The 14,006-nt window shown below is 46.8% G+C and overlaps 2 protein-coding genes across 2 annotated transcripts in view; both read right to left on the reverse strand.

The window, feature by feature from the left end:
- Positions 1-4,240: 4,240 nt before the first annotated feature.
- The window catches only part of LOC309550292 (uncharacterized protein), a 979,642-nt gene continuing 969,876 nt past the window's right edge, over positions 4,241-14,006 (reverse strand). The window contains 2 exon segments of the mRNA XM_082250695.1: positions 4,241-5,730; positions 8,606-8,747. Of these exon segments, the coding sequence (XP_082106821.1) occupies positions 4,490-5,730; positions 8,606-8,747 (1,383 nt within the window). The 3' untranslated portion in view covers positions 4,241-4,489.
- The window catches only part of LOC309550017 (oocyte zinc finger protein XlCOF29-like), a gene marked incomplete at its 3' end in the record, with an annotated part of 44,978 nt that continues 39,814 nt past the window's right edge, over positions 8,843-14,006 (reverse strand). Inside the window, exons 2-4 of the mRNA XM_082250489.1 lie at positions 9,653-9,766; positions 9,303-9,470; positions 8,843-8,908 (exon numbers count right to left, since the gene is read on the reverse strand). Coding sequence (XP_082106615.1) covers positions 8,843-8,908; positions 9,303-9,470; positions 9,653-9,748 — 330 coding nt within the window. The 5' untranslated portion in view covers positions 9,749-9,766. The remainder of the gene's footprint in view (positions 8,909-9,302; positions 9,471-9,652; positions 9,767-14,006) is intronic.

The raw sequence follows: 14,006 nt of genomic DNA on the forward strand, positions 1-14,006 counted from the left end.
GACAAGGCAGGACAGAGCCAAATGGTGAGTCCCACATACACTGCCCCAATAAGACCCACAGAAAATTGGGCTCCGCTACTCCTCAGCGCATTTAGCAGCCCAAGTGGCCGGACCTCATCTCAAGAGATCACGAACCTGAATGGCAGCACCACGTCTTTTGGGTGAGGCAGGGGCTGGCGAATCCATGATCCCATGTGGCCTTAACGACAGAAAACAGAATGAGGGTGGGGGAGCGTGGCTATCTTTTATAGAGTTATAAGGGTCCTGTGGGTTGGCCGGGGGCAGAGCAACCAACCATGCTGCCATGGATAGGCATCTGGAAAAGATCTTATTACCTCCTCTGCTGCCACTTCCAGCAATGCCTCCTCTCTACTTCCTACCACATGGAAAATCTTGTCTGCACCTGATATCACTTTCTGTCTGTACTTCCTCTCTTCCAAAGACATGAAAGTGGGGGGTGTCATGGCGCTCTTCTAATATCCCAAGGTGGTACAAGGAATGTGGGTGGATGGGAGGGGGGGGGTTATGGGGCTGCGTGGGGGGGAACAAAGTTTGGTACTGTAGGGAAGCTATAGTCCGCGGCAGCCGGCTGAAGCATGGAGAAGCCCTGAGAGATGCAAGAAAGGAGAGAGCGGCGCCAGCTTAGTATAGTACAAGTTTATTTAACACTGTTAAAATTGGTGACTCACTGTCCGAGGTTGGGTGAGACCGGTACACAAAGACTGTTAGGGTCATCCATCTTCCTCTTCCAGGATAGTGGTCATAGGAGAAGGTGGTGAGGTTCCAGAGGTATAGCCGAGCCGCTGTGGGGCTGCTAGTTGCTCCGCCGCGGCCAGTGACAACTAGCAGCCCCACAGCGGCTCGGCTATACCTCTGGAACCTCACCACCTTCTCCTATGACCACTATCCTGGAAGAGGAAGATGGATGACCCTAACAGTCTTTGTGTACCGGTCTCACCCAACCTCGGACAGTGAGTCACCAATTTTAACAGTGTTAAATAAACTTGTACTATACTAAGCTGGCGCCGCTCTCTCCTTTCTTGCATCTCTCTTCCAAAGAGACTTCCTGTTTGGGTAGAAGTGAGATCTTTGTGGAGCTCAGAAGAACTGCAGCCCTTTGAAATGTCTCGTAGTGTGCTGGGTGTGTGTGGACTGTATATCCTTATAGATGAATTGTTGCCAACTGTTTCAGATTTGCCAAGACAGTCACATATTTTAGCTATGATTCCAACAATATCTTTGTTCCGGGCTGTGTCCTGAGAATCACACAGTAAAGTGTAAATATTTTTGGGTCAAGCAATGGGAGACCAATCAGTGTCTAGAGTGAGACTTTAGGTGACCAATGAGCATGCAGTGATCAGCAGTGGGCGGGTAACAGAAAATGGTCAGGTAGTGACATTCCTGATCTCCGGATTGATCAGGAGGATAGTGTGCACACTGTGTGGAATGGACTCCACTCTATATGCTCCCCCCTACGGTGTGTTCAGTGATGAGTGCTTGGCTTCCCCAACCCTGCAAGCTATGTAGAAGTCAATTTTTCCCACTGTGTATCCAGGTCCTCTGAGAGGTGGTAGTGCCCGGAGGAGGGCTCTGTGCGTGTGAGGGTTTGTATGAGAATCATCAGGGGCTCTGTGTGTGGTTAAAGAAGGGGGATTGAGGGTTCTGTTTAGTGCTGGTGGAAGGGGTGCCTTTTCTATATCCCATCACCTAGCTGGGGAACTGCTCTCAGATTCACCGCTATGTCCCCCTAATTAACACCTCATCCTAGTCTATACCACTCCATCCCACTCCTTCACTGCACTGTCCCCCTCTTCACCCCCTTTTTCCCTCTTCACTGCCCTGCCCTACTTTTCACCCCCCTTTCTCTTATCACCTTCCTGTCTTCCTCTTCACCTCCTGGTTCACTCCCCCTCCTCTTCACCACCCCCTTCTTTCTCTGTTTCCCCTCTTTACCACCTATTTACCCTCTTGTCCCCTCTTCACCTCCCCATCCTCCTTTTTTGCTATCCTCTTCACCTCCCCATCCTCCTCTTCACCCTCCCGTCTCCTCTTCACCTCCCCATCCTCCTCTTCACCCTCCTGTCCCCTCTTAATCCCCCCATACTCCTCTTCACCCTCCCGTCTCCTCTTCACCTCCCCATCCTCCTCTTCACCCTCCTGTCCCCTCTTCATCTCCCCATACTCCTCTTCACCCTCCCGTCTCCTCTTCACCTCCCCATCCTCCTCTTCACCCTCCCGTCTCCTCTTCACCTCCCCATCCTCCTCTTCATCCTCCTGTCCCCTCTTCACCTCCCCATCCTCCTCTTTACTCTCCTGTCCAGGAGCGTATCTAATGCAAGGCAAACAAAGAGTTTGCCTTGGGCGGCATTTTTCATGGGGGTGGGGGGGGGGGGCTGCACCACCCCCCAAGTCCCTACCCTAGACACTTGGTGGGGATTCAGATTTGTATTGTCAGCTGTAGTCCCCCATGGTGGTGGAGGAGTAGTAGGTGCAGATCAGGAATTGGAATGGATACAGTACGATCAGAGGTTATACCCGACCAGTGTCCCTACCCTTTGGTAGTGGTGGATCTCCATTGTCGGCACATCCTAACCCCTGTCCCTGCCCCCTCCCACTCTGGTGGACTAGAGTAGTGCACACTTTTAACCTTTCTCTCTCTCACCCCCCTACTGTTGAAGAGGTGGAGATCTAATAGGAAGAGGGGGAGCCTAAAGAGGAAGGATGGAGTTTACAGATAAAACGGTGGATCTCAAACAGGAAGGGGTGGGACAAATTTAGATGGGGGTGCACCTGGTTTTAGTCTTGCCTAGGGCAGCACAAAACCAAAATAAACCACTGCTCCTGTCCCCTCTTCTATCTTAATTTCCATCTCCCCACCCCACTCTTCACCACCCCTTCCACTCTTAAAGCGGTAGTATACCTCTTTTTTTTCACTTTTAACTACAGGTAAGCTATAATAAGGCTTACCTGTAGGTACAATTAATATCTCCTAAACCGGCACGGTTTAGGAGATATTTGCAGTGCATGCAGCCGCTCACGTGACCGGCGCATGCGCTCTGAAGGTCCGGCAGACCTTGAGCTTCCCTTGCCGGGAGCTTGCCGGAAAATGACTCCCGCGCGCATGTGCGGGAGTGAAGTCATCGTGGCTCCGGCCAATCACAGCGCCAGAGCCGCCGAACCCGGAAGAGACGCCGTGGGGTCATGTCAGCGCCCGCAGCGGTATCCGGGTGTCCGTGTCTGGGCTTTGTTCTAAGGTAAGTAATTCATAATGAGCTAGTATGCGATGCATACAAGCTATTATGCCTTTGTCTTGCAGGTTTTTTTTTTATTTTAGTTTTACAACCGCTTTAACCTCCCTGTCAGCCCATCACTTCGATATCCCTTTCTTTACCCTCCTGACCCCATCTCCACCTCCCCTTCCTTCACCCCCCCCATCCCACTCTTCACCCCTAAACCCCTTTTAACCACTCTTTGCACAGTGGTGCAGGCTTTTCAGTATTACAATACATGGTGGTGAGGTGACCTATAACCTCCCAGCTCCCAGCTGTCTTTCAACCATCCTTATTAAGGTAAATCTTCCTGTATATACAGTATTTAAAAAGGTTATTGTACAATAGGTTATCAATATGCTACTTGTGGAACCATGCTCATCTTAAATGGAAACCCCACCCCAAATTAAAGTCAGGGTGAATGCTTGTCACATTTGTCCAACAAATGTTTAATTAGTAGATGTCTAAAGCCCCGTACACACACGCAGATCGTCGTCATACAAACGTCGGCGGACGAAAGATCTGCCGATTGTATGCGTGTTAGTATGGTGCCTCCGACAGATGTCTGCACACAATCCGCGGACAAGAGTCTTTCTTGCAAACATGAAAATTTTTGTCTGCGGACACCAGAACGGACGATTGTTCGCCTGTCAGTACAGAAATCAGCCGACAGACCGCAGATTTGCAAGACTGGGCATGCTCAGAAAATAAAAAACACAGGGAAAGTTAACCATTACATGACATCACTTCTGCAGTCAGCTGAAGTCTGCGGACAAAATTCTTGTGCTGTCCTTGTGCTGTCTTTGCACTTTTCAACAGACACCGACATCCCGGGGAGAAAAGACGAACATTTGTATGACGACGATCTGCGTGTGTGTACGGGGCTTAAGTGTTTGTGAAAGCTTACACCACAAAATTTACTCAACCAAAATTTGCCAAGGAAACATAACATTTTTATTTTTGTGCTGCTATCAATGGCCAACATAGTACAACACTTCATTCATGTCTTTGGTGATCTCTGATCTCATTATGAAGTGTTTCTTACATGATGAAGATCAGCCATGGAGTATATCTGAGGTGTATATCAGGGTGTGCTTCTTCCCCACATGTCCACCAACATTCATATAGAAGACATTTCCCGCACTCAAGGCACTAAAACACCTCGAGGGTTGTGTGTAATCCCTCTTGTACAGGAAGACAGGACTTCAGTAACAATTCCCTCACTCAGGACAGGAAAGTGGCTTCGCCCCCGTGTGAGCTCTCTGATGTTTATAGAGACTGGACTTCTGTGAAAAACATTTCCCACACTCAGGACAGGTATATGGCTTTTCCCCCGTGTGACTCCTTTGATGCTTGACAAGAACTGATTTTGTTACAAAACATTTCCCACACTCAGAACAAGAATACGGCTTCTCACCTGTGTGAGACCTCTGATGTATGATAAGATTGGACTTCTCGGAAAAACATTTCCCACACTCAGAACAGTAATACGGTTTTTCCCCTGTGTGAGACCTCTGATGTCTGACAAGTTTTGATTTTTTTACAAAGCATTTCCCACACGTAGGACAGGAATACGGCTTCTCTCCTGTGTGCAATCTCTGATGTATGGAAAGAGAGGACTTCTCTGAAAAACATTTATTGCACTGAGGACAGGAAAATGGCTTCTCCCCCGTGTGAGATCTTTGATGTGTGACAAGGTTTGATTTCTTTGAAAAACATTTACCACACTTAGGACAGGAAAATGGCTTCTCACCCATGTGAAACCAATGATGTATTACAAGTTCTGATTTTTGTACAAAACATTTCCCGCACTCAGGACAGGAATATGGCTTATCACCAGTGTGAGATCTCTGATGTCTGTAAAGTGGTGACTTGCCTGAAAAACATTTCCCGCACTCAGGACAGGAATATGGTTTTTCCCCTGTGTGAGATCTCTGATGTATGGAAAGATAGGACTTGTTTGAAAAACATTTCCCACACTCAGGGCAGGAATGTGGCTTCTCCCCTGTGTGAGTTCTTTTATGCTCTTTTAGACCTGATTTAAACTGAAAACACTTCCCGCACTCAGTACAGGAAAACCTCTTCTCTGTTGGAAGGACGGCACCGTCCCTCACAGTCTGAGGTTCCTCAGGATAAGAGGAATACGATGGTCCGGCACCGTCCCTCACAGTCTGAGGTTCCTCAGGATAAGAGGAATACGATGGTCCGGCACCGTCCCTCACAGTCTGAGGTTCCTCAGGATAAGAGGAATACGATGGTCCGGCACCGTCCCTCACAGTCTGAGGTTCCTCAGGATAAGAGGAATATGATGGTCCATCTACACTGTGTGGTGCCGGTTGGACTTTTGAGGTAGCCGGGTTTTCTCCTGGACTATACTGTGTGATGTCCTCATCTTCTACTTTACAGTCTGGAGACAAAGTGAGACAATCCTCTGAGGTTTTCCTCATCTCCCGTCCATCTACTAAAATAGAAATAAAAAGATTATTACTAGACATGAGCAGATTGGTTCCCCTAAACCAGGACTCCACCCACATCAGGCAGCTTTGTCTCTGAGGATCTTACAATTCCACCCTCAAGGTAACTAGTAAATGGGTCCTCTGATCTCCTACCAGTTCATTTCTTTATTCATGGACCTTAGTAAGAGAGTGAGGAAACAATGAGGATTGTTCTATAAGAGTGACAGTTATGATGGGATTTTGGGAAGAGTATCCCCCCCATTTCTATCATTCATTGCCAACCCAGGCAGGACTACACTTCCTTATTTAGTCCATGATGAATAACAGCGGGGCTGAGCCCCACCAGAGGTCAGAGAGTGAGGATGGGGGGAGAACAACCAAGGTGAAGACCAGACTGATCCTGAAGACCACCATCATTGGGTTACTGACTCCTCCCTCATTATCACTTTCTGTGTAAGGTTCCAAAGTTTGAGGATGTTATCACATTATTATCAACATGTAAAAGTCTGTCCTCCAAACAAATCATCAGATATAAAGAGTCCAGCTGGGAGAAAATAGGTGCAACAAAAGGGAATACATATTATGTGTATATATAGCAGTGCGTAGAGAGCAGAAGTCAGGACTATGTAATGTACAATATATTGTATAAAATAATACAGATAGGACTATTTACACCGCTCAAAAAAATGAAAGGAACACTTTAAAAAAAACACATCAGATCTCAATGGGGAAAAATATCATACTGGATATCTATACTGGTATGGACTGGGTAATGTGTTAGGATCTATACTGGTATGGACTGGGTAATGTGTTAGGCTCTATACTGGTATGGACTGGGTAATGTGTTAGGCTCTATACTGGTATGGACTGGGTAATGTGTTAGGCTCTATACTGGTATGGACTGGGTAATGTGTTAGGATCTATACTGGTATGGACTGGGTAATGTGTTAGGATCTATACAGGTATGAACTGGGTAATGTGTTAGGCTCTATACTGGTATGAACTGGGTAATGTGTTAGAATCTATACTGGTATGAACTGGGTAATGTGTTAGGATCTATACTGGTATGGACTGGGTAATGTGTTAGGATCTATACTGGTATGTACTGGGTAATGTGTTAGGATCTATACTGGTATGGACTGGGTAATGTGTTAGGATCTATACTGGTATGTACTGGGTAATGTGTTAGGATCTATACTGGTATGGACTGGGTAATGTGTTAGGAAGGAAAGGATGCCACATTGTTTAATGGAAATTAAAATTATCAACCTACAGAGGGCTGAATTCAAAGATACCCCGAAAATCAAAGTGAAAAAATGATGCAGCAGGCGAGTCCATTTTGCTAAAATTTATTTGCAACTCAAAATGGTCCTCAGTAGTGTGTATGGCTCCCACATGCTTGTATGCATGCCTGACCACGTCGGGGCATGCTCCTAATGAGACAACGGGTGGTGTATTGGGGTATTTCTTCCAAGATTTGGACCAGGGCATCACTGAACTCCTGAACAGACTGAGGTGCAACCTAGCGGTGTTGGATGGACTGAAACATAATGTCCCAGAGGGGTTCTTTTGGATTTAGGTCAGGCAAACGTGGGGGCCATTCAATGGTATCAATTCCTTCATCCTTCAGGAACTGGCTGCATACTCTCATCACATGAGGCCGGGCATTGTCATGCAACAGGAGGAACCCAGGACCCACTGGACCAGTGTAGGGTCTGACAATGGGTCCAAGGATTTCATCCCAATACCGAATGGCAGTCAGGGTGTCATTGCCTAGCCTGTAGAGGTCTGTGCATCCCTCCATGGATATTTCTCCCCAGACCATCACTGACCCACCACCCAACCGGTCATGCTGAATGATGTTGCAGGCAGCATAACATTCTCCACTGCATTTCCAGACCCTTTCACATCTGTCACATGTGATCAGGGTGAACCTGCTCTCATCTGTGAAAAGCACAGGGTGCCAGTGGCAGACCCATCAATTCTGGTGTTCAATGGCAAATGCCAATCGAGCTCCATAGTGCCGGGCAGTGAGCAGAGGGCCCACTAGAGGATGCCAGGTCCTCATGCCACTCTCATGTAGTTTGTTTCTGATTGTTTGGTCAGAGACATTCACACCAGTGGCCTGCTGGAGGAAATTTTGTAGGGTTCTGGCAGTGCTCATCCTGTTCCTCCTTGCACATAGGAGCAGATACGGGTCCTGCTGGTGGGTTATGGACCTTCTACGGCCCTGTCCAGCTCTCCTAGAGTAACTGCCTGTATCCTGGAATCTCCTCCTTGCTCTTGAGACTGTGCTGGGAGACACAGCAAACTTTCTGGCAATGGCATGTAGTGATGTGCCATCCTAGAGGAGTTGGACTGCCTGTTCTACCTCTATAGGGTCCAGTAGTGACACTGACCCCAGCCAAATACAAGTGAAAAACAGTCAGAAAAGATGAGTAGGGAAAACAATGTCAGTGGCCTCCACCTGTAAAACCATTTCTGTTTTGGAGGTCATCTCATTGTTGCCCATCTAGTGCCCCTGTTGTTAATTTAATTAACACCAAAGCAGCTGAAACTGATTAACAACCCTCTCTGCTACTTAACTGACCAGATCAATATCCCAGAAGTTTAATTGACTTGATGCTATACTCTGATTAAAAAGTGTTCCATTCATTTTTTCAGCAGTGTAGTATCAGAATTATGTAATGTAATCCAGAGAGTGCAGGGGTCAGGAGTATGTAATGTACAACATATATGATGTAGTGTAAAGGTCAGGACTCATAATATTGGTATTCAGTGAGCAGCACAGAAAAGGAAGATTATCCGAGAGAAATACAGGAATACAGGATGGGGAACAGCAGTATGGGTGGAGGAATATATTTAGTGTTAATGACCCACCTGTACTGATCTCTGTAGGAGTGTCCTCCTCTATAAATGTCCCCGTTATTCCATCCTCCTCCATAGACTGCTGATCATCCCTCACATACGTCACTTCTTCTTCTTCTTTAACCTCTACTTTTATATCTATCAGATCTTCACCCTAAACCAAAATAAAGATTAATAATATCATCTGTAAAATAAAAGATTTAATATTGTGACATCACATAAAAAATCCACATGGGTGTCTCCACAAGCCTATGTTCTAGAATCTAGATGCTCTGTCCCACCAACCTTGCATAGGTTAAGGATAGTGTGATCTTCCTGTGTGTAATCCCGGGAATACAGAGGACGGGGACATCTCTCTGGTGGGTTCCCATTACTGGATCCATCTGTAGGAAACACACACACTGACTGAATACATTGTTTCTATGTGTTTATCAGATGATGGGGGATCTAGGTGGAGCCTCCGTACTGCTCTCTCCTTTACAATAAAGTCTCCTCTTACCCGGTGATGTGAGGGGCGGCTGATTCTCCATCATGACGTCCTTGTAGAGATCCTTGTGTCCTTCTAAATACTCCCACTCCTCCATGGAGAAATAGACAGTGACATCCTGACACCTTATAGGAACCTGACACACACAATGATACAGTCACCATCCAGACACATCCCTTGTCTGTTACTGGATAATGTCCCAGAATTCCCAGCACCGCTCACCTCTCCTGTCAGCAGCTCCATCATCTTCTTGCTGACTTCTAGAATCTTCTGCACCTTGTGTCTCCCAGGTGTAAGGGAGGCACATGAAGGCACTGTGATGGATGGGCCATGGGGATGGCTGGTGGCTGTCATTCGCTCTCCATATGATTTTATTACTACTTCATAATCCTACATTAGAAAAATGTATTATCATTAACAATCCTGCTCACCTCTCATGTCTGTGTTTTATTAATAGAGATAAGAGTGATGTCATGTGACCTCCCAGAATCCTCCTCACCTCTAAGGTCAGGTCTGTGTTTTATTAATGGAGATAAGAGTGATGTCATGTGACCTCCCAGAATCCTCCTCACCTCTCCGGTCAGCAGGTAGATGATCTCCAGGGCGAGGCTTAGTATCTTCTCAGTCATGTAATTCCAGTCCTCCACCCTCCTCATTGGTGCCGTCATTTGATCTTTACAGGTCTCCTTGTAGACGGATAACTTTGGAAAAAATGAAAGTAAGAATTATTTGGATGGTATTGGTCACACAACATTAGGGTGTTGATGTGAAAGGGGGAGGGGGGGGGGGATAGGAGGGTTGTTGTACATTAATTAACAACTGCCCCCATGGGAATACATTTAGTTGTAACTGTTTAATTTTTGCTACAGAACCATGTTGGCCTGTCGGATAACAAATTCCTATCTTCACTTTGGTTTGTTTTGTTTCTGAACTGGTTTTGCATACTTTTAGATCTGCAGACATGGAATGATACATTCAATTCTTATTCTGTCTTCCTGTTTGCTCTGAGGCAGTGCTGTGAAGTCAATCATGATGTCCAGGAAGTGGAACTTGCTGATTTTTGGCCAGTGTAATGTGAGAATTACCTACCCCGTGAGAAAAACCTACCCTCGTCACTTCCGGCCACAAACAGCTGAGCAGCGCAGCAGTGCGCATGCTCAGAGCCCCGGATACCTAATGGAAGAACGGAGGAGCTTACTAGTGCGCATGCGCACTAGTATAAAACGATAACGGTGTACCGTGAGAAAAACCTACCGACGCGGCGGTTACATAAAACAGCTGTGCGGCAATACGAGTCATCTCCGCTCTTGTGCCTGTCACTTCCCTGCTTTCGGCAAGTAAATATAAAAGCGGGTCTCGGCTCCGAGATTTATGTTTTCAAACATCCGCCGCCGCTTTTATATTTACTATCCGAGATCAGGGAAGTGACCGTGACAGGAGCGGAGATGACTCGTATTTCAGCACAGCTGTTTTAATGTACCCGCTTTATTACATACAGTGCCGAGCCCCGGAAGTGACGAGGGGTAGGTTTTTCTCACGGAACACCGGCACTGCCATCTAGTTAGGATAATTGTCAGAACTCTGGCTGCAAGGCTCCAATCTCCTGCAACCTGCTGACTGACAGGAGTGATGTCACTCTCTGCAGTAAGAGAAGGGATTGGATAGCAGGAGGATGATGCTGGTTGAGTTGAGAGCTGTAGGGGAGGAGTTTGTTCTCTTCCCTCCAATGGCAGCCCAGTGTGGGTAGGAAGAGGACAGCAGGGGGGATGGCTTTATTCTCTTGGTCGCCAAGTATAATGTAGTATCCAGGACATTGTACAGAGTGGTAGTGGGCTTCTGGGTCTCTGAATTCCAGCACTGGGCACTGCTTGAGTCAGTGTCATGGGAAGGTACTGGACTGCTTCCCCAGATGTATAGCACTGATCCCTGATCACTCGTTAGTCACTGCACAAACAGACCTCCTCTAAGAGTAAGTGCTCACCAAGTGGAAATTTTATTCGACCAGTGGGTCTGCCTGAGCCCTACAGCCTCCTTTTCCTCAGAGCCCTGCTGCCCACTAACCCTATCAAGAGCCCAGATTCCTTCAGCTACACAACCAACTCAGGGACCCTAAAGTCCTTCCTTATCAGTACCCCCTTCAAAGGTCTCCTCACCTTCGTCAGAACCTTCAGTATTTTCCTCCCTCTGACACCAATGATGGAAGATATTCTTCATGGCAGGCTGGGGAATGTTTTCTTCCTCCTGACCAGCAATGTAAGGGGCTCTATGCTCCATACTCCTGACCCCTGCACTCCATCATTGTGTTCGCTGCATATTGTAATGATTGCCCATTGGCTGCCTGTGTAGTGTAATAATTGCCTTTGTGGGCCATGTATTGTCATTGTCTTGACTATTTATTGTCAGTGCTGTTTGTTTAGAGGACCTTATTACTAGAATTTATCTCCAAAATGAAGAGAATGTTCCGGCCCCGTAAGTGAGGAAATGTTCTGCCCCATAATCTAGGTTTCCACACTATATATGTGTGTATCATCATCTGCTGGAGATAAAAGACATCACAGTGACTATGGAGGAAGAGGACGGACATGACGGGGGGTTACTGGGTGTAAATAGAAAATAAGATCCTATTACCTCCTCTGCTGCCACTTTCAACAATGTCTTCTCTCTACTTCCTCCCAACTCCCCTCTGACCTGGAACTTCCTGTCTGTAGTTGGCATCACTTCCTGTCTGCACATGACATCAATTCCTGTCTTTATTTCCGACAAATAATTCTTCACCTCCTCCTAGCTGCCAGAACTTTAAGCCCCGGTTCACACTACTGCGTGTGCGGGGTTCGCATGTCATGTCGGAGCGCACTGCTCCGACATGACATGCGATCAGCTGTGCGGTGCGAGTTTAGCCATACAGTTTGTATGGCTAAATTCGCATCGCCCCCCGCAGCAAACACGCACAGGAGGCATTTTTGCTGCCGCATCAGGATCGGATCGCACAGCGGTTCACACTTGTGCGATCCGATCCTGTGCGAACTGCACGATCGCACTGCGATATGCGATCAAACTGGGGGTGTCGTTAAGATTACATTGACACCCCCAGCGGATCGCATATGGCAGTGTGAACTGCCGGGGGTGCGTGTGCGATGCGGGAACAGGCTGCGAATTCGCAGCCTTCCCGCATCGCATCAGTGTGAACCGAGCCTAATAGTGCGTAAATGGAGAACCATTGAAACGCCAAATATTTCTGAAGTGAATTAGTGAATGAGAATTATAAACTAGAAAAAGCTCTTTCTCTGAATAACTTATCCTACAGACCACAGTATTTATTTTGCAATTTCTTACTCAATAAATGACTAAGTTTTGTACAATGCTGCCCATGCAGGGGGGGGCTTGGCGACATTGTTCCCCTTGGGGCTCTGGGCCGGGTGGGCGGGAGCTACCCCTTCCCTTCTCTTCCCATTTGGAAGTTTGAACCATAGTTCCACCATTAAATATATATTTTCTCCTATGTATATGTTCTCTCTTGCTTATATATTTACTATTGCCATCTACTATTGTAATATTTTAATGACAATCTTTGAAATGAAGCTCCACTACCCGGTTTCTACCCCTGTTTTCTACATCCAGTTGATGTAACATCGCTGTTATTGTCTTTTTTGATGAAACCAATAAAAATGTATTGATTGAAAAAAATTCCTGTCTGTATTGCATTTATACCTCCTAGAGATCACTACCTTGTGGAGCTCAGAGGAATTGCAGCCCAGAGAAAACATCTCGTAGTGTGAACACGGCCTTGTGCTGTGTGTGTATGTACTGTATATCCTTATAGATGGGTCATCTCCACTCTCACCAAGGGTTGACAGAAATATATTACTGCCTAGTCCAGCCTTTCTCAGCAAGAGTTCCTCCAAAGATCAATAAATGGACCACTTGGAATGAGCTCCAGGTTCGGACTGAACCAATGTTTGGAAAGAATTTGGCTTGTTTTGGGCATTAGCTGATCTAAATAAGTATCCTGTCAAGTTAAACCTCCCTCCAGCTGCAGTATTATTTACGCTGCTAAATGTGGCAACTTCCTGCTCAAGCTGGTTGATATTGATCCAGCAGCTGTAGTTTTCCTAAACACCTGGTGACGTATCTCCCGCGTCTATTCAGCTGTCAGCTGGGAATTCCCGGCTGACAGATGAATGTAAACAAAATGTGAAAAAAACTGTATGAGAGCCCCCCAAAAATTCATACTAGACCTTTTCTGGTGCCTTCATGGTAGCATACGTATGGCTGGTTGCTCTGCCCCAGCCAACCCACAGGACCATGATAACTCAATAAAAGATGCCCCCCACCCGCCCCATTCTCTTTTCTGTCCTCAAGGCCACACAGGATCATGGATTCACCAGCCCCTGCCTCACCCAAATAAATTGGTGCTGCCATTAAGGTTCATGCTCTCCTGAGATAAGGTCCTGCCACTTGGGCTGCTAAAAGCGCTGAGGAGTGGGGGAGTCCATTTTTATGTGGATCTTTTTGGGGCAGTATATGTGGGTCTCACCATTTGGTCCCCACAGCAGCACTGCGGCTCTGTCCGGCCTTCTTCTGCCTGTCTGGTTCTGTCTTGCTGTCCTTCCTTGGTGGGTGTTATGTGGGAAGCAGACAATCTAACTTGGCAGCCTGTGTTTGGTAGCTGGGAGCACTCCACACGCCTCCACAGCATTCTGTTTATTCAGAGGGGTGAAATACGCCGCCATGCCAGCTGAATGTTGCCCTCACTGTATTTAAGCAGGTGGGAGCAGGAGGAAAATGTCTTTGTGTTGCTTCGCCGTGTAATAAAGATCCTCAGTATCCCTTTACGTATGGGGCTGCAGCTATTGGTGCGTAAGGGGGAAAAAAAAGAGCAAGGGTCTAATTTTAAGGGATATCTGTTTGTTCCTTTCCAGCCCGCAC

This window comes from Pelophylax lessonae (genome assembly GCF_965119305.1).
Source record: "Pelophylax lessonae genome assembly, chromosome: 3".
Lineage (NCBI taxonomy): Eukaryota > Metazoa > Chordata > Amphibia > Anura > Ranidae > Pelophylax > Pelophylax lessonae.